Genomic DNA, 26,476 nt, shown 5'->3' with positions numbered 1-26,476 from the left:
TTCAGGGGGGCCCAGCCCGGTGGTGGACGGAGGGTGGCGGGTGGAGGGGACTGCGGCACCGGGCCCCCCTTGGAGGCCAGGGCCTGGGGAATTTTGTTCCCCCTGCCCCCCCCCCCCTCGGTGGCCCTGCTTGTAATTAATTAATTTTTAGGTACTTTTCTACTTTGCAAAGAAGTACTCATGTTGAAAATTTGTTTCCAAATAAAGTACTGTATACATAATTTTTAACCAAAAGTTCGCACCCTCTCGCTGTGCGGCCTCCCCCTTCCATTCAGTCTCTCATTGTTTCTCTCCTCTGTTCACCCTTGGCATAGAGACTATTGTAAGCTCTTTGAGCAGGGACCAGTGGCGTAGCCACGGGTGGGCCTGGGTGGGCCAGGGCCCATCCAACAGTAGCACACATTTAGCGGTAGCTGGTGGGGATCCAAAGCTCCGTCAGCTGAAGACTTCCGCCTTATGGTAACAAAAACGCTACTCTCAATGATACCGGAACAGCGCATGCTCAGTTTTCAGTGCATGCCTTCTGCAGACTGCCAAGGTGGAAAGAAGCGTTTTCCTGCCAGCTGAGATATTTGTTTTGGTGGTGGTGGTGTGGAGAACACTTGGTGCCCACCCACTTCTTGCCTAGGCCCACCCAAAATCTGTTGTCTGGCTACGCCCCTGGCAGGGACTGTCCTTCTGTGTTAAAATTGTACAGTGCAACCCTGGCAGCGCTTTAGAAATGTTAAGTAGTAGTAGTATTATCAGCGGCAGCCGTGGGGGTAAGAATTGGTGAATGAGAATCAATTTCAACAAACAGAAGACAATGGAAATAGTCACTGCCTTTGGCTTCCATGTGCATGATGCAACTCTGCCAAAAATGCCCCTCTTAAACAGGAAGTCAACACCAGAGGGGGTGGAATTGGCAGCTTCTTTTGAGTCTTTTATGAGATATAATGATACTTTTTACTTTGTAATTAAAAAAGCTCCAGCCAATATTCATTGAGATTTAAGTGGGCAGGAGAGGCTCCTCCCTGCTTAAATAGCTCATGGCCACCCAACCACCGATATTCAGCGGCACTCAACTGGGCAGTGCCACTGAATATCAACTTTGACTGGCCATTACAAAAATGAGCGGGTCAGGGTTGGTATAGGGCAGTGTTTCCCAAGTCCAGTCGTGGAGTACCCCTTGCCTGCAAGATTTTCAGGATATCCACAATGAATATGCATGGCAGAGATTTACACATAACGGAGGCACTGTATGCAAATCGAGTTCATGCATATTCATTGTGGATATCCTGAAAACCTGACTGGCAAAGAGTACTCCAGGACTGGACTTGGGAAACACTGGTATAGGGGTTGGGGTTGAGGAGGATCCAGCAGTATTCAATGCTGGCACCTACGCAGCTCAGCGGGCGAATTTAGGACTGCTTTTGAGCAGTCCTAAATTTGTCCACTTAGCTATGCAGGTGCTGGGTAACAAAAAAAAAAATATATGCAGAGGCCCTCCGATCCCCCTCCCCTTCTGAAGCAACTCCAAGCCCCCCTTCCCCTCCCCACCCCTTTTTACCCCTCCAGCATGCAGGATAGGCTCCCCATAAGCCTATCTGCAATCATTGGTGGTCCAGCGATTGTGGAGAGGGCAGGAAAGAAGCCCACTTGCTCCTGTTCCTAGAGGCTGCCGTGACTTCTTGAATTAGAGGTTAGATGTATCTGAAGGATGAGTAGCAGTTTAACTACTAAGAAAGTTCTTTGTTATGCATTTTCAAAGCACTTTGGGAGGCTAAGTTCCATAGGTTTCTATGGAACTTTGGGAGGCTAAGTGCTTTGAAAATGAGAAGTGTGACATAATATAGGTGCATTTGTGTTAGGAGCTTGGCAGAAGGTTTGTGATGCTACACAGAAGACATAAAGACACTTTCTTCCACAATTTTCATTACTCTTTAGACTGACCTTTAACTACAAGTTACATTTATTTGCATTAATAAAATTCGGTACGTATTCTGTAGAAAAGTTGTACAATTCATTTGTGAATCAGGGCATACAAAAAACTTCACAGAATTAGTTTATATTTGATAAGTAGAAGCACACAGTACAATAATCCCCTGTAGGATCAACCATATAAAGTAGCAGAACCCTAGGGACCCTCCTCTCAGGACATAATGTGAATACTGTGCTTCTACACTCTCCTTTAATGAGAAAAGGCATCCATCTAGCCTGGAATGCAATTGAGAGTTACTGTATCTTGGTATTTTTCAATAGCATCTTAAGTACACAGAATACTTTTTTGCCAGGCCTTTTGTTTCAGTTCTCATTCACGGCTAACTTAACCTTGACATAAATCTAATGAGTATCAAGGATGCCTGGATATTTCTTTGTGTAGCTGACTGCGCAGTTGATGAATTGAACAGTCTGACTGGTTTTAAAGCTTGTCTTATATGCCTACGTATTTGTTTGGATGGCAACTGCAGAAACTGCTTGACGACTGTGACAATACTATTGTACTTCAGTTCTGCTTGCATTACATTACCACACAGAACGTTTTGTGCAGATAAGGGCTTGCTATTGTACAGTGGGTGTTTCCAGTTTTCTTTTGACTTTATCAGGAGGTTTAATACAGTTTTCTTTTGATTTTATCAGGAGGTTTAATCCTGCCTTGGTAAAAGTTGTAACATGATGATGGCCTCCGTAGGGTTGTGTGGCAGAATAAGAACCTGTACAATATGGAGAGTTAATAACGTCAGTTAAAGGGTCAACAGTGATAGCTCTTTGCTGAAACAGTTCATGTGGCACTGATTCAAAAAGTTGAGAAGCCATGTTCATTGTACAATAGATTTACATCATTTTTATATGCGCCCTTTAAAAAAATATATATATATTTATTAATGTTTTTATACAACAATAAGTACAAGCTGATAAACAATTGAATAACAAATATTCTCCCTGCCCCACCCACCCAGAAATCAAAAAATAAAATACTGTGGCACCACGTCAACAATGAATTAGAGCATCTCCAAGCCCAACAAGATCCAGAACACCATTCAATATCGCACCTAAGAATTAAGTATATGGCTACGAGCTATCAACATTAGAGTATCCCAGAAGGGTCCCCAGGTCAAAGCAAGATGACAACCCCTTAGGCAGTCCAAGTCTGAAACTTCACAGCACTCCAGTGTTGCCTGATGAATCAAAGTAGAACTCCAACCTGCTACCGAAGAGGCCTCAGGCTGCATTTAACATTATAAAATACATTTAATCCACAATGAAACAGATCGATTCACAAAACTTAAAACACAATTGTTTGGGAAAACAATGTCATATAAAACCAAATAATATCAAAGGGCACGGAATCCACCACGTACTCCACATAGTAGTATTATATGTGCCCTTAAAAAAATAGTGCTTAGCACCTGTTTCCACATCCAACTCTGGGTTCCAGATTTACACCTGCTGAAACCTGGTGTAAATCTCATTGCCCAAATTGGGCATAAAAATCCGTTATTCTATAACACAGTGTGAAACCTTTTGGAACACCCATGACCCGCCCATGCCCCTTTTGGGTTCCATGCTATGAGATTTAGATACCCAGCATTACAGAATAGCGTGCAGCTAAATGGGCGCATAAATCCTAATTCGTACCAATTAACATCACCAATTAGTTGTTACTATTCAATTACTGATGGTTAACAGCTTATTAGCCAATTAGGTTTCATGTGCATCTTGGCAGCGTGCAAAAATTTGGGTGTCATATGTAAAATCTAGGGGTATGAAACAAGTGCACCGTTACATAATAGCATTTAGGTGTTTTGATGCCACTGAAGTACGTAAACTGCTGGTATTTTGTACATTTGCATGCACAAATGATAGAATTGCCCTTTGCGTGTTCAAGTCTGAATGCAGATAATCCTGGCATTACTTTACACAGGATGGTCCTAAAAAACAGATGGGCAAGCGGTCTGCTAGTCCCAGTAATATGGAAGATGAAGAAAGAGACACTGTGGAGGATGAACTTACAAGACTTTATTGTAGAGAGCAGTTAAAAGGATGTACGACACGGGCGTGTTTCACCCAGCAGGGCTGCTTCAGGGGCGATACAGTATCTCAAGGAGTTATTTTCTCACTTTCCCCAAGGTAGGAGAACTATACGGTGTAACCACCTCCCAGGTAATATAGAGCATCAAACAAACTGAAAGTCTCTGCTCATTCACGACCATGTGCTATGCCTGGCTTGAAAGAGCTGGCTTACATAGATAAGTTATCCATATTAAGCCACTTCTGCTATTTTTGCTTGCGACTTGAATGTATAAGTTATATGAAGAGTGACTAAATTTTGCTGCTCTCTATATAACTTCTGACCCTGTAGCCAAGACTTCCTCTAATCTCACCCTACTTGAAACAAATTAATTTTGACTGTATAGTGACTTATACAGTGAAACCTCGGTTTTCGTTGACTTCGGTTATTGTCGGTTTCGGTTTTCGTTGATTTTTTCAGTGAAAAATTTGTCTCAGATTTCGTCGGTTGCCTCGGATTTCGTTGGTGTGCCCACGTGACCTCGCTGCTAATTTTGCGAAAACAAAGGGCAACCCATGCATTCTCCTGCTCATTGTGGCATTGTTTCTCGTTGTGTGAGCATCACCCCGCGCGTCTAACGCAATGCACGCAAGATAAAATCACATGTGCTCAAATCTCATTTTCCCTGTTAAGTGTTTCCCTTGCTAATAAGTTAACCCTTTCCCTTTAGCTCCATCATGGGACTATATTTATTCTCTATAAAATGTGTTTTTGGTATGTATTTTGGAGTGTCTAGAACGAATTAATTGGATTCACATTGATTCATATGGAAATAATTGCCTCGGTTTTCGTTTGTTTTGGTTTTTGTTGATTGTTTTCGGACGGATTATCAACGAAAACCGAGGTATCACTGTATAGCCAACATTTTTCTGTTGTACATGTCAGCATATTTTTTAAAAGCTCTTATGAAATTCAGCTAATGCTGACCACATCAGGACTTTGGAATATCAACCTCTTCATGTTGTAGTCTCTAGGCTCCAATTATTCCATCACAGTCACTATTCCACTGATTCTATATATGGCACTTTGAGTTGCATGCTCAAATTTGGATGCACATCCAATTTGTGCACGAAACTTAACGAGCCTATCATTGCTGATAATTGGGCAATAGCATGCAATTATCAGCATTAATTAGCACTAATTAGAATTTACATGCACATTTTAGGGGTATTCTATAAAAAAAGGTGCATGCAAAATCTGGTGCATGGATCCAAAAAGGGGGTGTGGCCATGGAAGGGGCGTAGGCAGGTCGGGGTCATTCCTAAAATTTATGTATGTTGTTATAGAATTAGCGGGATCTGTGTCTAACTTATGCGTGGGGATTTACACCAGATTTTAATTGGTGTAAATGGTCAGGCCTAAATGTAGTCTCAGGTCCTGGCGCTAAGCGCTATTCTATAAACCATGCCTAACTGTAAGCGTGGTTTACAGGAATGGAAAGCAAAAATGAGAATGTTATAGTGCATTTGTAACGTTCCAATGTGTGACCACACCTCGAATTCTGTGTGCAGTTCTGGTCATTGCATTTCAAAAAAGATATAGTGGAATTATAAAAGGTACAGAGAAGGGTGACAAAAATGATAAAGGGGACGGGATGACTTCCCTATAAGGAAAGGCTAATGCAGCTAGGGCTCCAAGTTGGAGAAGTGATGGCTGAGGGGAGATGTGATAGAGGTCTATAAAATACTGAGTGGAGTGGAAAGGGTAGATGTGAACTGCTTGTTTACTCTTTCCAAAAATACTAGGTCTAGGGGGCACACAATGAAGCTACTAAGTAGTAAATTTAAAACAAAATGGAGAAAATATTTCTTCACTCAATGTATAATTAAACTCTGGAACTCGTTGCCAGAGAATGTGGTAAAAGCAGTTAGCTTAGCAGGGTTTTAAAAAGGTTTGGCTAATTTCCTAAAAGAAAGTCCATAAGCCATTATTAAGATGGACTTGGGAAAATCCACTACTTACTTCTAGGATAAGCAGCATAAAATCTGTTTTGCTGTTCTGGGATCCTGCCAGGTACTTGTGACCTGATTGGGCCACTGTTGGAAACAGGATACTGGGCTTGATGGACCTTCAGACTGTCCCAGTATGGCAATGCTTATGTTCTTTTAGAACAGAGCTAAGTACTATTTTTTTCAGCAATGATTTTGTAGGCACCATTTATAGAATCTAATCCTAAGGTGGTAATTCTATAATGGGGCACTTGATTGGAACCTATTCTATTAAAAAAACACTTAAGTGCCTACTATCCTTTATAGAATACTAGCATAACCATCAAAATATACTTTTATATGTTATGAATGAACACTTATGCCAGCCATAGAGCTAGCGTAAGCGTGTGTGCCTAAGTTCTGGTGATACCAAAAATGGATCCTTTCACTGCGTTTTCCCATTCATCTGGAAATGAACGCACATCCCTAGTGAAAAGGATATGATAGCTTTTATTGGGATAAGATAAGAATTATTCAGACAATATTTTGCACAAGCATATGAGACCAGTATTCTACATATTATGCATGTAAGCAGGAGTCCTGTCCATACTCTGCTTGTACATAGGCCTACCTGTAAACACTCACACTAAGATATGCACAGGGCTGGCTTAACCATTGGACTGGGTGAGGTTCTGGCCCAGGGCACCTGTGACTATAAGGGTGTCAAAATACCCAGCCTCTGACCTCATCTGGTCTTCCCGGCTTTCCCTCTTTGGTCCAGTCTCTCCCCTTCTCTCTTCCCCCTCCATGCAGGTTTGGCACTGTTCCCTCACCTCTCTCAGCCCCCCCTCATTTTGTAAAGTTTATGTTGGTCACTGATGGGAGCAGCAGCAGCAAGGCAGGCTGCCTTCAGTCAGCCCATGAGAGGAAGAGATGTTGAACCCCACAGAGGGAGGGGGGAAGAGAAGGGAGGGGTGGTGGTAGTGATCTCTGGGGTGGGGCACTGCCAAAGCAATTTGGTTTAGGGTGTCACTATCCCTTGAGCCAGGACTTTCTCTTTGCCTCTGTGTCCACATGGTCTTTCTGCTCCCCCCCCCCCCCACCCGTGTACCTGCCCATCTTCTTTGTTCATGTCTCTCTGCACCTGCCTAGCCCTCTCTTCATCTGCAGATTAGAAACACAAAGAGATACATAACTTCAGAGACATGAACAAAGGTGGCACACCTTTATTATTCTCAACTTCACATCAATTACTTCCTTATTACCATTTAGCAATCAGTGGCGCTTTAGTAGGATCATCAGATCAGTGTACCTGTCTCTATAATGGCTAAAATATTATGAGCCAAGCATTTCTTTAAAGAGATGGTATCACAATCCTCATCAGTGGCCTAGTGGTTAGGGTGGTGGACTTTGGTCCTGAGGAACTGAGTTTGATTCCCGGCACAGGCAGCTCCTTGTGACTCTCCGTAAGTCACTTAACCCTCCATTGCCTGCCGCATTGAGCCTGCCATGAGTGGGAAAGCACAGGGTACAAATGTAACAAAAATTAAAATAACATTCATTTAAATCATTTATCCTACTTATCTTGATTTTTCCATAATTCTTATTATCTTTAGATTCCATATTAGTACTTAGCTTTTCAGCCACAGTAGATAGTATACGGTGGAGACCCAATATCACCGTATACTATCTACTGTTGCTGAAAAGCTAAGTACGAATGTACTGGGGCAGAGCCGGTTAGCCGTGAGTGGGAACAGTGCGGCCCCACGATCTTTTTCACTGTTTTTGCCGCCACTGATAAACAGCAGCAGCAGTGGTGGCTGTGGCAGGGGGGTATTGGGTGGGAGTGGGGTGAGCCTGGTGCACCAGTGGAAGTGGAAGTGTCCTGTGGGGGGGGGGGGGGAGAAAGGGGTTGAGTGTTGGGGGGGCTGAAAAGACAGACACTGGGTGGAGGGGGGAGGGGGACAGACGCTGGATGGAGAATGGAGGGGGGAGGGGAACAGATGCCGAATGGAAGGGAGGAGAGATGGAACAGATGTTGGATGTAGGGAGGAGGGGGGACAGATGCTGGATGGGGGAGGGGGGCAGATGCTGGATGAGAGGGAGAGAGGGGACAGATGTCAGATGGAAAGAGGGAGAGGAGGGACAGACACTGGATGAGGGGGGAGAGGGGAGAGATGTCAGATGGAAGGGGGAGACAGGATGCAGATGTTGGATGGAACTGGGGAGAGAGAGGGGCCTGAGTGGATGGAAGTGAGGAGAGACAGGGGCCAGATGCTGAATGGAGGAGGGAGAAAAAGAGGACAGACTCTGGATGGAAGTGACGAGAAAGAAAGGTCAGATGCTGGATGGAAAGGGGGAGAGAGAGAGGGGCAGATGCTGGATGGAAAGGGGGAGAGGGGGCAGACACTGGATGAAAAGGGGGAGAGGGGCAGATGGTGGACAGAAAGGGGGGAGAGGGGGCAGACATTGGATGGAAAGGGGGGAGAGAGAGAGCAGATGCTGGATGGAAAGAGGGGGGAGATAGAGGGGCAGACGCTGGCAAGGATTAAGAAAAGATCGAGGAAAGAAGAAACAAGAGACTGGGACCAACACAATTAGAATAAGTAATCGGCCAGACAACAAAGGTAGAAAAAAATGAATTTTATTTTTAGTTTAGGATAAAGTAGTGTGGTTGCTGTGTTAATAAATACAGAAAATGGAAATAAGGTGATATCTTTATTGGACTAATTTTAATACATTTTTGACTAATGTTCGGAGACCCAACCCTCCTTTCTCATGTCAGAACAGAATACCTTAACAGCAGTATACTGTCCTGACCAGATGAAAGAGGTTTTGGCCTCTGGAAGCTAATTGAAAAATGTATTTAGTCCAATAAAATGGTATCATCCAGTGGCGTACCAAGGGGGGGGGGGCGGTGGGGGCGGTCCGCCCCGGGTGCCAGTGGGTGGGGGGTGCTCCGCTCCCACCGCCTCCCGTGGCCGTTCCCGCGGCGCCGCACATCTAAAAAACCGACGTCAAGACGAGGAGAAGGAAGGAGATTTGATTTTTTTTTTACAAGCAGGGCACGAGGCGCTGCCTGCGACGCTGCTTCGCCGGTTTTAACGGGACTGAGGTGGGGAAGGAGAGGGGCGAAAGGGACTCGGGTGGGGGTGTTCAGAGGGGAGAAGGGGACTGGTGTGGGGGTCTCAGACAGGGGAGGGGAGAAGGGGAGGGGAGAAGGGGACTGGGGTGGGGGTGTTCAGAGGGGAGAAGGGGACAGGGGTGGGGGTCTCAGAGGGGAAAGGGGAGGGGAGAAGGGGACTGGGGTGGGGATCTCAGACAGGGGAGGAGGAGGGGAGAAGGGGACTGGGGTGGGGATCTCAGAGGGGAGAAGGGAAGGGGAGGGGAGAAGGGGACTGGGATGAGGGTGTTCAGAGGAGAGAAGGGGACTGGGGTGGGGGTCTCAGACAGGGGAGGGGAGAAGGGGACTGTGGTGGGGGTCTCAGACAGGAGCAGGGGAGGGGAGAAGGGGACTGGGGTGGGGGTGTTCAGAGGGGAGAAGGGGGCTGGAACTGGGGGCTGAAAAAAGGGGCAGAGAGAGAGAGAGGGGACAGATCCTAGATGGAAGGGGGAGCGAGAGGGAGGGCAGACCCTGGATGGATGGGAGAGGGAGGGCAGGCAGTGGATGGAAGGGACGGCAGAGAGGGCAGACACTGGATGGCAGAGAGAGAGAGAGTGAAGACAGATGCTGGATGGAAGGAAGACGGTGAAAAGAAGATGAGGAAAGCAGAAACCAGAGACAACAAACTGTAAATAAAATATATTTTTTTATTTTTTTTTGCTTTAGGATAAAGTATTGTAGATGTGTTAAATGTTTATAATAGAACATGTAAATAAGGTAATCTTTTTATTGGACTAATTTTAATACATTTTGACTAACTTTCGGAGAACAAAACCCCCTTCCTCAGGTCAGGATAGGATACTGTAACAGCACTATACTGTACTGACCCGAGGACGGAGGTTTTGGCCTCTGAAAGCTAAATGTATTAGTTCAATAAAATGGTATTATTTTACTTTCTATATTTGTTTTATTTCTATTTGTTAATTTGTAAAGTGGTGATTGGTACTTGTTAGGTTTTTTTTTCAAATTTACATCTGCTGTCTTTATATTTTGCACAGTACTAGGGGACAGTTTCTGTTTCTGTGGTGTTGCATTATATGCAGAGTCTGGCATTGGGGGTTCAGTTTAATTTTTGTCTAAATAGAAAGTTTATGATTACTTATTCTATAGTGGATTAGGGTGTATCTGTGTTTGTGAAAAAGACATGGCTTTCAGTTGGCATTGACTGTGCAGGATCTACAATCTGTACTATTCTGTCTGGTTTCGTTTTACAATAGATGAATTGATGTTCTAGTGCTCACTGTAGTGTTTAAGATGCTTTCCTTTTCCTTGTGTGACTCATAGAAATGACTGCTTATGGTATGGTAGAATTGCTCTATAGGTCCTGAGTGTTTTGTATTCTCGGCATGCCTAGTACTGGATTTGGGGGGGGGGGGGGGGGGGGGTTAAAAAATGACCGGCCCCGGGTGTCAACTACCCTAGGTACGCCACTGGTATCATCATATTTTCCATTTTTTGTTTTATTTGTATTTGTTAACCTATAGTATAGTGAATGAAATATGTCAGTTTTTTAAAAATTTGCATCTGCTGTTGAGACAGGAAGTCTTGGCCACCATTTTGAAAACAGCAGCGCCGGCGGGCAGGGGAATAGTGGCAGTGCAGCGGACAGAAAAGAACATGCTCACCCCTGCAGAGGCCACTAGACCACCAGGACCTTTCAGGTAGGACGGGGATGGCAGTGGCATTGGCTGCGGTGGTAGGGGGGACAGCAGCGAGGCAGTAGGGGGAGTGTGGGGCAGCAGCTGGCAGGGGGCCCAGACCACTCTCAGACCGCCCCTGCCTAGCGCCCAATGAGGGACACAGTAAGCTGGCTGGAAGGCCCATTTTGGACTCTGGCTAGCTGTTTAGCTCTGGATTTCTTTCAAGGGTCTCCCCATTTCTTCCAGAGGTCCTCAATATCATCGCAATGTGAAAGATGGTATTCAGCTTGGTACAGATGCTCTGCCATACTTTTTATTTGTCTTATAATCACCTTCTTTACAGGATGGGCAACCTCATCTAGTCCAAAGCTTGCTTTCCTGAGAAATGTTCCTCTCTTGGCAGCTAATGTATATGTACGTAGCAGCAAGTATGCAGGCGCTTATAAAACAGGCACATGCACACCTAATTGGGCCTTAGGTAGTTATGCATGTGCCTTATCATAGACTCATAGAAGGTTGCAAGTGACGTGATCACATCACACCATTTTTGCAAAAACTTCATTGGCTACCAATACAATACAGGGCTAAATTTAAAACTCTATGCCTGATCTTCAAGGCCCTGAAAGGAAATGGCCCCGAGTATCTGAAGAATAAGATGATCCTCCACACACCGCGAAGGACACTAAGGTCCTCCCAAGGTCTTTCACTAACTACACCCTCTCCAAAAGACATTACACACGATGTGATACCCGCAAGCGAGCCTTCTCCGGAGTAGCCCCCACACTCTGGAATGCATTGCCTGAAAGGCTCCGCTTAACACAAGACTACCTCTACTTCAGGAAGCAGGTGAAAGCTTGGCTCTTCAACCAAGCCTTTAACGGAAGAAGTAACTAACTTGTTAGTCTCACACACACACAAGGATTGACTCGGGCTGCACATACTGCAGCGGGACATGTTTATCCACTCCTACCCTGAGATAATATTTAACCATCTCTCTGACCTCACGTGCAACTTTCTTCAAATCAATCACCTTACTTTCTAATTCTTCCTACTTTCTTGCTCATCTATATGTTACAACTTTGCCTTACCCATCACTAGCAATTATAATGTTCTAGTACATTCTTGTGTTGTCATTGCAAGTAGTATACCATGCCATACTTTGTATTGTTGTTCAAATATTTTTACTGCTCTAATTGCCTACTGCTCATGTTTGATCTATTCTTACTGTGCACACCGCCTTGAGTGAATTCCTTCAAAAAGGCAGTAAATAAATGCTAATAAATAAATAAATAAATTATCTGATGGAGCTTAGTTTTCTTGCATCTTAATTTATAATAGAAGTATAATTTGTATGTATGACACCTACTTTGGCGTAACCATAGGCCTCTATGTTCCAGCTCTAATCAGCTTTGTTCCTAGTTGCATGCTTTGTGCCAGGTACTTGCTCCCCTTTCTGATAGCTTCAGACAGTTCTCTCCCCTTTAAAAATTGTTCTGCTTTTGTCTGGTCTAATTTTCCTATCTTCTGAACAGGATTTGGGTCCTCAGGAGTGGCAAGATCACTGGGTTCTCCTTTGCCTTCTTATTAATTCACCTCTGCTGCCTTGCATTTCTTTAGTTACTGAGCCAGATGTGCTGTCTAACCTCTTACAGTGATTACTTAATGAACATTATGCTTGGTAGGTCTGGGGTTTGTATCTCTTCCTTTATTCTAACTGCTGTTTCACTTAATGCAATGCTCAGCACTGACAAGGTTATTATGATGTATTGCCTAGCACATCTGGAAAAAAGTTTGAGTAAATAGTGCAGAACTTTGAATACCAGATGTCATGATCGCTCCAAATATCTGATGGCCTAACACTGTAGAAAAGCGGGTGCTCCTTCAGGATCCTCCTCTCTTTGTTAATAATGTCACCAAATGAGCTGCCAGAGCCAGAACTAGCTTTGTCTGCCCAGGAGCAGGGACTCACCATATAAAAATAAAATCAAATTGTAAAACATGCAGAACTGAAACAGTTAACTTATCACAACAGCACTAACTCACTCCCAGGAATAAAACTGCAACAACCCTGCCTATTACAAAATAACACTGTAAATATTACACCAGGCATGATCACCAGAACATTGGGAAAATTGAACAAGCAGGACTGCTATTAATCCTTGGATCCATTTTGGTTTTATTCCCTTCAATTCTCAGTCTTTCCCCCATCTCTCACTCCCTAGTCCCAGTTGCTATCCTCTGTACTCCCCCCTCCCAGACCATCATCTACCTTCCTCTGACTCTCATTATCTTACCAGCCCCAGTTTTTGCCCTGTCATTCAACCCTCATGGCAACCAACCCCTTTCTTCCCTTACCTCTACCCAGCCTCCTTCTCACACCCTTTCTCCATCCAAATGCCATCCCTCCCCCCCCCCCCCCCTCCACGACCCCTCTCATCCTGGCTTGTCCTTCCCAAGCTCTTTCCTCTAACTCCCTAATTTCATCAGTTCTCTACTCTCACCATCTTCCTAAGATGGATTGATATGGGTAATTTCTTATGGTGGCCTGTTCATCTCTCACCATACATCCCTACTGGCCAGCAGCAGGACATGTGTTTAATATGACATCATCTCAAGCTGCTGTAAAACCAAATCCTATAGCTCTTGTCATGAGATTCAGCCCATAAAGAGCAGGAGATGACATCAGATTAAATGTGACTCTTGCTGTTGGCATGTAGGGATGCACGACTGAAGAGGGATTGAGTGTGGGTAACCTACAATGGCCCAGTTAGCCCAAGAGGAAGGGAGTGTAGAGAAATGAGGAAAGGATGGAAGGAGGGAGGGAGTTAAAGGAAAGAGTGTTACTTGATGCCCCTTGCCACATGACGCCCTGTTCAGTGTTCACCTCCTTCTACTTCAGCCCTGTGAACTGTAGGACCCTAGAAGCAGCAGTAATGGTTGAAGCTTCAAGAAGGAATACAGGTAAGCTGGATCTTTTAGTGTATTGGAGCTCCAATGTGTTTGTCATGTGAAACATGTCATGTAAAAACAGGTGTGATATGTCTCCTTAATGCTTATGGAGTGTATTATTGGAAAACGTCTAATGAAAATGATATGAAGCTAAGTAATTTTCATACATATCTATCTGGGAAATGGTTTGAAGTGTAAAGAAAAAAAAGCATAAAAAAATATCAAATGTAATACCGGATCAATGACGATTACATGCCCACCCTGATCAATGTTTTGGCTAAACTGAATTGCCAATGTGGTGGTAGCATGCACATCTGACAGATCCATTAGTATTACTTTATTACAGAGTTTTGAAAAGAAAAGATAATGATGATGGGAGTTGGGTGTTTCTACTGATGTAACCCTGTGCCCTTAACATATAGACATTTTTAGTGGCTCCCTAAAATGGCTAATAGGTGCATATGAGTAAAAACTGTGGAGCCAGCTTTTTGTGTGTCTTAGCCTTAATGTACCATTGTGTCTACAGCTGTGGCACTGACATACACCTGCCTTTTGCAAGCTGTCTATTTGTTGCCTGAAGCTACAAGCAGTTAAGCCAGCTTCTGACTGTGTGTAAGATATTGAATGGATGTCATTGTGAATGCAAGTGTGCATTCCCTCCTCTTTAAAAGGTGTTTCAGTGTCCACCTCCCCTCAGGTGCCATTTTGAAATTTTGAGTTCCTAGCCTGCATGTGAGCCTGTTTTCAGTTATTAAGGGGATCTTTGACTACTGTGCGCTAGAGTTCTTTTTGATTAATTATGATTTTATTTGTACAGTTTGGGAGAAATCCCCTGAAGAAGCCTGTCTTAGGTGAAACGTGATCCATATTGGGATTGTTTATCCTGTTAACAAAAGAACATTCTATTCTATTTGAGGTATTTATATCCCGCTAATATCAATACTGAATCTAAATGGGTTACAAAATTTAAAAACACACCAGTAAGAACAAAAAAAGCCCTAATATGATCACTCATTCAAATACTTATTGAAAAGATAAGTCTTCGATCCTTTATGAAACTCTAGATAACCAAAAATCACCCGGATTTGGTCAGGTATAGAATTCCACAGTTTACTAGCTTGAAAACTAAAAGAACCATCATGAAATCTCTGGTTTCAAAAGCGTTCGGTGGAATGAATTAACACCGCTGGGTTTAAAGAGCATGGATTTATTGACTATGGACTCTTTGGAAGAATACCTTTCATGAGAAAAGTGCTCCTTTTTCTGTGGTGCTATGATTATAACTATTGCAATAACTGTAAGGAACGCTTATGTGCAATGATTGATAACAGTGGCTTGTCGTTTGTGAAATCTGCACAATATTAGCCACCACTGTTTTCTGAGCACATCACATTTTCACACATTTATACTAATTGGTTGAGTCCTTAATATAATTTGAGATTGCTGAACTAAAGCAATTTCTGACCAGGTTCTGATTATACTAGCCTCAAATTAGGTGCCACAATGGAGCACGATGAGTGCCAATTCTATAATGGCACTTAGGCATGCCTAAGACATTATAAAATACTAGCATAAACCTACTTTGGTGTGCCAAAAATCTAGACACGATCACTTATGCCAGATCAATGGCTGGTGTAAATTGCTGTGCCTAAGGGTGCCATGTAATGCTCACACCAGGGGCGTAGCTACGTGGGGCCACGGGGCCTGGGCCCCCGTAGATTTGGCCCTGGACCCCCTGCCGATGACCCTCTCGACCTCCCCTTCCGCCATCATCCTGATGTCGCCTACCTTTGCTGGCGGAGGACCCCAACCCCCACCAGCCGAGGTCCTCTTCTTCCTTTGTTCTGTTTCTGACATCCTGCACGTGTACGTGCAGGACGTCAGAAACAGAACGAAGGAAGAAGAGAACCTCTGCTGGCAGGGGTTGGGGTCCCCTGCCAGCAAAGGTAGGCGATGGCGGGGGAGGGATGGTGGCGGGAGGGGGGTCAAGAGTGTTGTCGGCAGGGGGGTGTCAAAGTTGGTGGTGGTTGTGGCGGTGGTGGGGGGGGCAATGGCAGGGGGTGTTGGCGGCACCAGGGAGGGGGCTAAAATGTGCCCCCTCACCTCGGGCTCCGGATCCCCCTCCCGCCGAAGTCTGGCTATGCCCCTGGCTCACACTCTGCTCATACCTCATACTTCACAGTTGTTGCCCCTCCCTTTCAAAAACTATACCCACTGAATTATTCTTAGAGGTTGCTTTTTTGAAATTCAAGGCCACACTTAAGGCCCACGGTTTTTTTTTTTTTCAAAAGCCTTCTCTTCCCAGACTGATTCTTAGTCTCGGCATCATTTTCTTTTTCCCTCTCCTGAGACCATTGACAGCAGTGTATCACCATAGTTCATGTCTGTTCTTTCTCACACTTTTACAGTAATTCTACCTTGTTTAGTTTATTCGGCTTAGTATAAATTAATTAGTATAAATGCTAATGTTAATTAGGACTGTTATGTTTCCCTCCCCCTTCTCTTTCCAGAGGAGTAGCCTAGTGGTTAATGCAGTGGACTTTGATCCTGGGGAACTGAGTTCAATTCTCACTGCAGCTCCTTGTGACTGTGGGCAAGTCACTTAACCCTCCATTGCCCCGGTACAAAATAAGTACCTGAATATATGTAAACCGCTTTGAATGTAGTTGCAAAAACCTCAGAAAGGCAGTATATCAAGTCCCATTTCCCTTTCCTTTTTGATTCCCCTATATTTTTGATTTGTAAACCACTTAGCTATTTTGTTATTTGCATTATAGTAAAGAAATGTGAAATATGAAATGCAATTGATAGCATTCCAGAAGTTGTGTGTTGCTTGGTGCCACACATATGGTCTGCCTATGCTCGCCCCATGTGTCCCCTTCCCTTGCAGTTACATGCTACAGTACTTATAAGCTGCTTTATAGAATAGCATATAGTGCATTTTGGGGTATATGTGACAATTAGGGTGGCACTTATATATTTAAATCATTTATTAGGAAAAAGTTGAAACAACAAACAGGAAAACAATGATATTCATTATCAATACTTATACAAAACAAGCCTCCCTTCTCCACCCTCCCACCCAACTCAACCCTGTGTAGTGGGGCAGTACAGCAAAAATATAGTATATAATAACTCAAAAGAGCAAGTTAAGTATACTACTGCAAACCCGGGGTGTCAAAGTATGCCAAAATCTCTCCCAAACTCACTGAAAGTGATCACCACGTGGCAAACTGATATCCTGAATGTCCAAACGCAGCAGCTGTAAAAGAGAGATCATCTGCTGTCTCCATAAAGACAATGAAGGCAGCTCCGATGCAGTGGTGTAGCCAAGGGTGGGCTTGAGTGGGCCCAGGCCCACCCACTTTGAGCTCAGGCCCACCAGTAGCAGCACACCTATGATGTGGCTGGCAGAGATTCCCAAGCTGAAAACTCCCAACAACTATCCCTCCCGCATACCTTACAAATAGCAGATCTTCGCCTGCAGGAAGCAGCAACTGATACATACTGCTCACACCGACCCCAAAGCCTTCCCCTCTGACTTATTCCCACCTATGCAGAAAGAGGAAGCTGCATCAGTGGGAAGGATGTGGGGCCAACATGAGTACTGTTTATTAGTTTCTGCTTACTGCCGGTGAAAATCTGCTCTTTAAAAGGTGTGCAGGAGAGGGGGGAATATTTGAGAGACCATCCACCTTATAATTGAAAGAGAAAAACGCCTAGATTTCGACCCAAATCGGGAGATAGACGTTTATCTCACAAAAACGAATACATCGGTATAATGGAAAGCCGATTTTGGACGTTTTCAACTGCACTCCATCGCTGAAGCGTACAAAGTTGACGGGGGCGTGTCGGAGGCGTGGAGAAGGTGGAACTGGGGCGTGTTTATCGGCCAAGGAGAGATGGGCGCCTTTCGCCGATAATGGAAAAAAAGTATGCGTTTTGTAAAGTGTATCCTCTTTTCTCAGCGGTTGCAGCTCTCCACAGCCTGAAGAACACCTTCCAGTACTGCTCCTTTTTCCCTCAGAACAATGAAGCTTTTTATTGCCTAGGAGGGGCTTCCCTCCTTCCCTCAGTTGTGGCACCAAAACACAAAACAAAGCACAGTTATAGTTCACCTTTCTCAAGCCGGTTAGTTTCCCAGTCCCGGCTTCCACAGCTGCTGCCTCTCCCTCCCTCCTGGGGGAGAGTAGCAGCACATAATAAAAAAAGAAAGAAAAAAAATACCCTGTTCAGTGTAGCGGGGTCTTCCCAAAACACAGTTCACTTTTAGCCAAGCTTTACCCCACTGCTCAGTTTAGCCAGGCTTTCAAAACACAGTTCAGTTCTAGCCAAACTTCAAAAACATAGCTCAGTCCAGCTAGGCTTTCAAAACACAGTTCAGGTCTAGCCAAGCTTTCAAAAATACAGTTCAGTTCTAGCCAAGCTTTCCAAAACACAGCTCAATTTAGCCAGGCTTTCAAAAACACAGTTCAGTTCTAGCCAAGCTTTCCAAAACACAGCTCAATTTAGCCAGGCTTTCAAAAACACAGTTCAGTTCTAGCCAAGCTTTCAAAATACAGCTCAGTTTAGCCAGGCTTTCAAAACACAGTTCAGTTCTAGCCAAGCTTCAAACTCATCCAGTAATGGCTTTGCGCGGGCTCAAAGCCTAGGGTCCCACCCTCTTGGTCAGTCATACTCCTACCTGACCTCCTCCCGCTTGACCCGGCTTGGCCCCGCTACTTCCTTGGCTTTCGCTGAGCCAGAGCTGAAAAGTCCATCGGCTCTTCCAGGGTGTTCTCCGGTTCAGTCAACTCCATAGGGCAAGGCTCACTCCTCTCTGCCTCTCTCTCCTCAGGAGCCCAATCCATATTCTCCTCGCCCCGCCCTTCTCCCAGCTGCTCACCCTTTCTTTCATTAAAGCTCTTTGGTGTCTCTTCTTTCTCCACCCACCTGTTCCACCACCTCTTCCACCAGGTTGGAGAATCAGCCTTACTCCTTCCCCTGCGGCCCTCCTCTGGAGACTCCTGGGAATGCACATAGTTTCTCTTATCCCCGGTCTCCCTTAGGGCATGCTGGGAGTTGTAGTTCTTTATTTCTAGTTTTTTCCTGGGGAATGCCTGCCTATAACGGGGGTATTCTGGCCTATCCCAGGGTTCCTTTGGGGCCTGTCCTACATACTCTTTACAGTTTGTAGCTAGAATTTAGGGCACTTTTCCTGGACCCTGTTTTTTCACGAATAAGGCCCCAAAAAGTGCCCTAAATGATCAGATTACCACCAGAGGGAATCGGGGATGACCTCCCCTGACTCCCCCAGTGGTCACTAACCCCCTCCCACCACAAAAAAAATGATGTTTCACAACTTTTTATTGTCACCCTCAAATGTCATACCCACCTCCCTGGCAGCAGTATGCAGGTCCCTGGAGCAGTTGTTAGGGGGTGCAGTGGACTTCAGGCAGGTGGACCCAGGCCCATCCCCCCCCTACCTGTTACAATTGTGCTGCTTAATGCTTAGTCGTCCAACCCCCTCAAACCCACTGTACTCACATGTAGGTGCCCCCCTTCATCCCTTAGGGCTATAGTAATGGTGTAGACTTGTGGGCAGTGGGTTTTGAGGGGGATTTGGGGGGCTCAACACACAAGGGAAGGGTGCTATGCACCTGGGAGCTCTAACGTTTTTTTTTTTTTTTTTGTAAAAGTGCCCCCTAGGGTGCCCAGTTGGTGTCCTGGCATGTGAGGGGGACCAGTGCACTACGACTCCTGGCCCCTCCCACGAACAAATGCCTTGGATTTATTCATTTTTGAGCTGGGCGCTTTCATTTTCCATTATGACTGAAAAACAAAAATGCCCAGCTCACAAATTGTCGAATAAAACATGGACGTTTATTTTTTTCGAAAATACGGTTTAGTCCGCCCCTTCACGGACCCGTTCTCGGAGATAAACGCCCATGGAAATAGACGTTTTCCTTCAATTATACCCCTCCATATGGCATGCAGGCGAGAGGAGAGACCAATCACCTGTGGGATGGGGTGGGGTTCTTCTGCCCACCCATCTTGGGCCCAGGCCCATCCAAAATTGGGTGTCTGGCTATGCCCCTGCTCCAATGGCTAGGGTTGCACTTACACAAATTATACAATTTCCTCCAACCTTTGGAACGCATAGTGAAAGCTCCATTTCTGGAATATACGCACTGTTCTACACAGTTCTATACATGTGAGAGCAGGGCTGCTGAAACACAGAGCCAGGCCTGGGGCAGGGCTGCTGCCCCCCCCCCCCCCCAATTTCATGAAAAATGAGCTTGCAGGCTGGGGTGGGAAAGCAGAGCAGAGAGTGCAGCGGTGAATATCACCACAAAAAGCTTCTGCTGGTGGGCTTGGGGAATCCGCAGCAGCACAGCTATGTGGGGTTATGGCAGGGGTTGAGAGCAATGGGGAGGCAGGGCAAAATGTGCCCCCACTTTGGGCTCATGCCCTCTCCCAGATTGAGGTCTGGCTATGCCTCTGCTCAGCACCTCCTAAATAGGAGATGGTAAGTGGTATCATGTTTTGGGGGGGGGGGGGGGGGGTTTGCCAGTCCTGCGAGGTAATAGAAAAATTAGCGCAGAACCTGCAAAAAAACAAATTGGAAATATCCTTAATATACCACTGTGGTAAATCTGGGATTAGCCCATAGGAAAGTCCTGCTTTGGCACACACTAAGCCCAGTTTTTGCTGTGGCTTAATACAAGGGCTCCTAAATCTGACAACAATAAGAGCAAATAGCCTTATCGAGAACAAGTTGACAAGCAATATGTCAGTTTATTAACAAAAAGAGGAGTATGGCTTGCATACCTTTTTCTTAACAAATTAGAATGGAACATTCATTTTTCCTCATTTCATTAAATTCTCCCTTTCTCTACCTCCATTTATCCAATGAATGGAATTTATTACACATTTCCATTAAGGCTGGTGATTCGAACCATTCTACACACTATAACAACTTGTGTTATTTCCATTTTCATTCCTAACTATAGCAATAGTTGTTCAGTGTGCACTCGCCATAAACTTTTAAACACAGCAAAGAAATCTTTCCCAAGACAGCCACCTATCAAGAGAACATTTGCTAATTAAGGAGTTTGCAGGCTGCAAAATAACAACCAGAAAATATAGAGCCCTTAACACAAGTAATTAGAGTTCTCATTTTGCCCTACGAATTTTCATCCTTAGGGGAAGCTGCAGCTTCCATCAACATCATATAATAAATGAATGACTTGTTAGCTGGAGCCTAAAACAGAGGTGGTTCAGCGGGGTAGGAGGCGCAGCTCCGGTTACCGGAATCCCTGACTACAGTAAACAGCAGCTTCCCTTCAGCCCCGAGCCAGCGTTTCAGTTCAGCTCTTGTGGGGATCTGCCTTACCTGACAATATGGAAAGTCTCGAGCTTGCCCGTAGCAGAATTTGCTCTCACTTTCCTGCGGAAAGGCATGATGCTGGATGAGAAACTGTATAATCGTGAGCTTTTCTTGGCACATCGGGCTTCTTACGTTGACTCCCGCTGCAGGTGCTGCATCTCTACCGGTGCTGCTCGGCTTCCCCCGTCCCCTCCTTCCCGCCTGGCTTCCCTCCCTCCCACTGCTCAGCTCACATTACTTCCCACTAACTCAGCAGCACCCTGCAGATGCACAGAGGTATCAGTGATGCTTCTCTCTGGCTTAATGTGTATTTAAATATAGCTCTCATCTTATCCTTAGTAATAGCTCAAGGTGAGTTACATTCAGGTTTAGGTCCCCTGAGGGTTTATAATCTGTTTGTATTTGAGGCTATGGAGAGTGACTTGACCAAGGAGCAGCATTGGGATTTAAATCGGGCTCCCTGGTTGTCAGCCCACAGTGCTCTCTTTCACTCAGTTGTGTATTTTTTCTTGACATATTAATGCAGTATGTCTGGGATTCCCAATTTGAAGGAGGTGGAGAACTTCACATGCGCATGTTCTCTTATCCCACTCTACATAAAAACATAGAAAAAGGCCATATGATAAAGACCTGTCTAGTCTGCCCATCCATATCATCTCAAGGAGAAGGGGGAAGGACAAGTTGGTTCTATTCTACCACAAGGGAGACGTATAGGTTTCCAAATCTTTATTGAGGAGCAAATCAAACGACTCAACACGGCTGCCGTGTTTCGGTGCAGATGCTCCTGCATCAGGAGTCACCAGAGGTAGAAAAAGTGGTCGAGATCAAGTTGCGTTGGGAGCAGCACCTGGGGAAACTCCGTGGTTGACGGCGACCAGGACCGTTTCTCTGCGGTTGGGCTGCTGCCAGACTTCTCGTGGGAAATGGCAGTGGCGGTAGCCTGCTTCTGAAGGGATTACTTAATGAAACCCTGGAGTTTGTACAAGGGTTGAATGAAAAGTAATGCCTCCACGTTCATAATTCATCAACAGATGGCAGCATTGACACACTACACATATTGACTTGTTCTTTGAAACTCTTACCTTTTCTTTCACCTCAGTTGGTGATTCCTGACACAGGTACATCTGCGCAGAAGCACGGCAGTTGTGTCGAGCCATCTTGAAACCTATACGTCTCCCTTGTGGTTGGATAGAGCCAACTTGTCCTACCCCCTTCTCCTTGACCTGACTACTTTTGTAGGAATCACCGCTCCTCCACTGTATGTAGCCTTTTGCCCATCCATATAATCTGCCATCTCTTCCTTAGAGATCCCACATGCCTTAGCAATATGTAGAGAAAGCATGTAACATCATGGCTTGTGGAATGCTTTCCAACATAGAATTGTAGAAATAGAGGAGTTAGCCTAGTGGGCAGTAATAACTCCTTCTGAACTTGTGCAAGTCAGGCCACCTTCCATTGCTTCAGTTATAAGACCTGTAGGACAGAAAAATACCCACTGTAGCTGAATTTGTAAATAGCCTTGAGCTCACCTTTGAAGAGGTAATTAAAAAGAAAATAGAAGGGTGGAGGTGTCTTGGGAGGATGAAGGGGGAATGTAAATTGGATGTGTGTGAGGAGGTGGAGCTGTGGGTGAATGCATTATGGGGTAGGGGGAGGAGTGAATAGAACTATGTAGGACAGTGTGTGGTGGCAAGTGAGTGGGTGTGAAGATGGAGTTTAGGGGAGTAACTAGTGAGGTAATTATATATGTTGACAACACAAAGTTATTCAAAGTTGTTAAATCGCAAGAGGATTGTGAAAAAATTACAAGAGGACCTTACAAGACTGGGAGACTGGGCATCTAAATGGCAGATGATGATTAATATGAGCAAGTGCAAAGTGATACATGTGGGAAAGAGGAACCTGAATTATAGTTATGTAATGCAAAATTCCACATTAGGAGTCACCGACCAAGAAAGGGATCTAGGCGTCATCATTGATATGCTGAAACCCTCTGCTCAGTGTGTGGCAGTGGCGGCTAAGAAAGCCAATAGAATGTTAGGTATTTTTAGGAAAGGAATAGAAAACAAAAATGAGGACGTTATAATGCCTTTGGATCGCTCCATAGTCTGACCACACCTCGAATATTATGTTCAATTCTGGTTACTGCATCTCAAAAATGATATAAAGGAATTAGAAAAGGTACAGAGAAGGGCAACAAAAATGATAAAGGGGATGGGATGACTTCCCTATAAGGAAAGACTAAAGCGGCTTGGAGAAGAGAAGGCTGAGGGGACATATGATAGAGGTCTATAAAATAATGAGTGGAGTGGAATGTGTAGATGTGAATTGCTTGTTTACTCTGTCTAAAAATACTAGGACCAGGGGGCATGCAATGAAGCTACAAAGTAGTAAATTTAAAATGAATCAGAGAAAATATTTCTTCAGTCAGCGTGTAATTGAACTCTGGAATTTGTTGCCAGAGAATGTGGTAAAAGCAGTGTTTTAAATTGACCTCTTTTAGACCCCTTCTGGACTTTTCCAAATGGGGAGGGGAACATCTTAAGTTCATCCAGAAGATTCTTTATAGTTTCCCTCCAATCCCAGGGTGGTTGGTTCTGGGGAGGCATCAGAAGGCGTAATTCAAAACTGATCCCCATGACCTCTGCTTTCTGCCTTTCTGGATCTAGGTGTATTCTGGGCCATTTATGTTCCCACATATAGTCTATTTGAATCTATCAGTATTTTGTGCACAAAATGAGTGTCTGGTGTGGGTTTAGTTTAGTTTGTAAAATAAGTGACAGGTAAGGAATACTTGAAAATGAAGACAGAGATAGGTTTCAGATAGAAGGCATTTATTCTTACCAAAGTTTCAAAGTAGTACAGACATCGGACAGATTCTGGGTTCAATGGCACAGCGCTCTGCCGTCTGAGAAGTGTTGGGGACGACTCCGAAATTAAGCCCAAATCACCCTTCTTTTATACTCTCTTCTCTCAATAGAAGTCTATGGCTGGACCTATTTTGGGACCTGTTTTTTTTTCAACTATTTCTCAATTTCTGTGGTTAAACTGTCGTGTCCTGCCATCTGTTGTTCTGTACCCAACTCTTTCCGTTCCAGCTATTGCAAGTTATTTCGCAATTTCCTCTTTTGTCAACATGTTTTTCTCTTCTGCCAGAACATCTTATTCTTAGCATATCAGTTTCACTTCCCCTTTTTCTATTATCTTATGATCTAAGTTTCATCTTATAGAAAGACAAACTCCATTTTAATAAGTGCTACATTCAATTTGTACCTGATTTTGTTCTATAAGGCCATTAGTAGGTTATCAGGCCTAGGCAGTGCTTTTCAGCTGTACAAAGCTATGTAGTTTGGCCTGCCACTATTCCAGTGGATAGATCTTAGGGTAGAACACATATTAACTTGCAGGAAAAGCAAGTCCATGCTCAGCCAGTCATAGATTTTTAAACCTAGCTGGTATTTTTACAGCCTGAGTCCTAAAATCTGGCCTTCCACCCTTTCGGTGGGCATCCAGTGAGGGCCTCTTGCTGTAGTATAATTATACATTCCCCACTTGTCACCCCCTCTGGAGAGGGGTGACACAAAGCTCGTCAAGCTCGTCATCATCCATTCCAGAAGGTGGCAAGCTATCAAACGAGAGGAGGAGTTTTGGTCTTACAAATTGCTAGAAGGTATGGTGCAAGATAGGAAACTTCATTCTTAGGTGGTATATTTTTGGGCATATGGAATTCCCTTTATATTACCCAATCCCTTGGGCCTTAATCTTGATGTTACCCCTCTTGAGGCTAATTCAAACCTGTAGTGAGAGAGGTTTTATGAATGGGACAAATCCATGAGTTCATCTGCAAAATCTCATGAAGTATAGGTATGTGGGTAATAGCAATTTCAGGTGGATCATACTAATAAATACTTTCAGGTCTTGCTATGACTTCTATTGCATCTGTAGCATAGTGCATGGGGAGATAATCTAATGTATCTTTCTCAGTGGTCTTGAGAAGGAATAGTGGTTTTGATTAAGCATTGTTATGGTGGCTCAACAAATATATGGTTAGTATTCAGATTGCAGGCTGTTTAAGGTTGTAGATATTCAGAATCCTCAAACAGGTATGAGGTTGTCTTATACAGCAAAAAGGGTCAATCCTAGGAAAATTTATATTAACAAAGGTCATGCATGGATATTGACATATGCATAATGACCTGGAAGTATGGGAAGCATTTTATATATCCGTTACCCCACTTGGAGCTTAGTCAAACCTACAGAAAGACATGCAGCTTAAGTAAGCCTATACCAAAGCTAACAATTGCATAACAGGTTGATACAAGCAGGGTTTACACCTGCATTACATAAACAGAAATAACGGGGAAACTCTTAGAAAAACAATTAGAACAATAAAGGAAATAATAGGAAAATAAAAATAAAACCTTTTCAATATATATAGACAGGATTGCTGCTAAACTGGAAAATAAAACAAAATATGAATCTATAATGTCCATAAACAGCAACAGTTAATCTCAAATGAAGTATCAGTTCTGAACTCTCTTTCATCGATCATGGTTGAGGCGGTGGAAGCGCTGAAGAATCTGGAAGATCTAACAGGGCTGGATTTTCAGGCTGGCTTGCTGAAGGAAGTGACTGGTCTTGAGATGGTTAGGCTGGTTCTGCGTATATCTTTCACATGGACCCAAAACTTATGGTCCAATAGTTTGCAAGGTGTAAAGATTATTGCCACAACCTTGGGGGATCTAACATCATTTGGATAGATCTTGAAGACGTACTTGTGGTGTATAAAATGGGATCTTTCCATGTCTTTATTCTAGGCATATACCATCAAGTCCATCAAGAGTCAGAGGCTGGCAAAGGAATAAGCAAAATAACTGTATGCCTGAATGATACATTGCTATATCTTGGTGGGCATAATCAGTGTGAATTGAATAAGCAAAAATAATATATAAATGTCAAGAGAAATGAAAGACAATGTAAACATGGAGAAATCAGTGCTAATTAAGTGCAAAAACAAAAGGGAAACCATAAGGGTTAAATAATGAAAAGCCAATTTTCATAAATAGCAATAGTATATATAAAATTATATCTCCTGTTTGGTAGGGGTCAATTGCAACCCTCTTAATACTAGAAATTGGGATGTGCATAATATATCCCCACTTCTGGCTTGCATAACGTGCGAGACAGATTGGTAATTTTAACGAACACATGATCAAAATAACAATGGTTAAGTATATGGAACAAAAAAAGTACAAAAACTAACAATAAAAATTTAGAGATGATGGTAAATGTTCATGTTATTGATGTATGGAGGGCAATGTGTTGCCATCTATCGCCAATAGATATGGAATCTTCACCTGCGATGACTAACATTCA

At 44.1% G+C, this 26,476-nt stretch overlaps 1 protein-coding gene across 1 annotated transcript in view; it reads right to left on the bottom strand.

Moving 5' to 3' along the window:
• Window positions 1–21,174, bottom strand: part of LOC115469606 (WD repeat-containing protein on Y chromosome-like) — a 141,626-nt gene extending 120,452 nt beyond the window's left edge. The window contains 1 exon segment of the mRNA XM_030202401.1: window positions 21,107–21,174. Within this exon segment, the coding sequence (XP_030058261.1) occupies window positions 21,107–21,174 (68 nt within the window).
• Between the last annotated feature and the right edge of the window lie 5,302 nt (window positions 21,175–26,476).

Source organism: Microcaecilia unicolor, chromosome 4, assembly GCF_901765095.1.
Source record: "Microcaecilia unicolor chromosome 4, aMicUni1.1, whole genome shotgun sequence".
In the NCBI taxonomy this organism is placed as follows: domain Eukaryota; kingdom Metazoa; phylum Chordata; class Amphibia; order Gymnophiona; family Siphonopidae; genus Microcaecilia; species Microcaecilia unicolor.
Note: the sequence above shows the minus strand (reverse complement) of the source record. Positions and strands in the feature narration are given on the sequence as shown.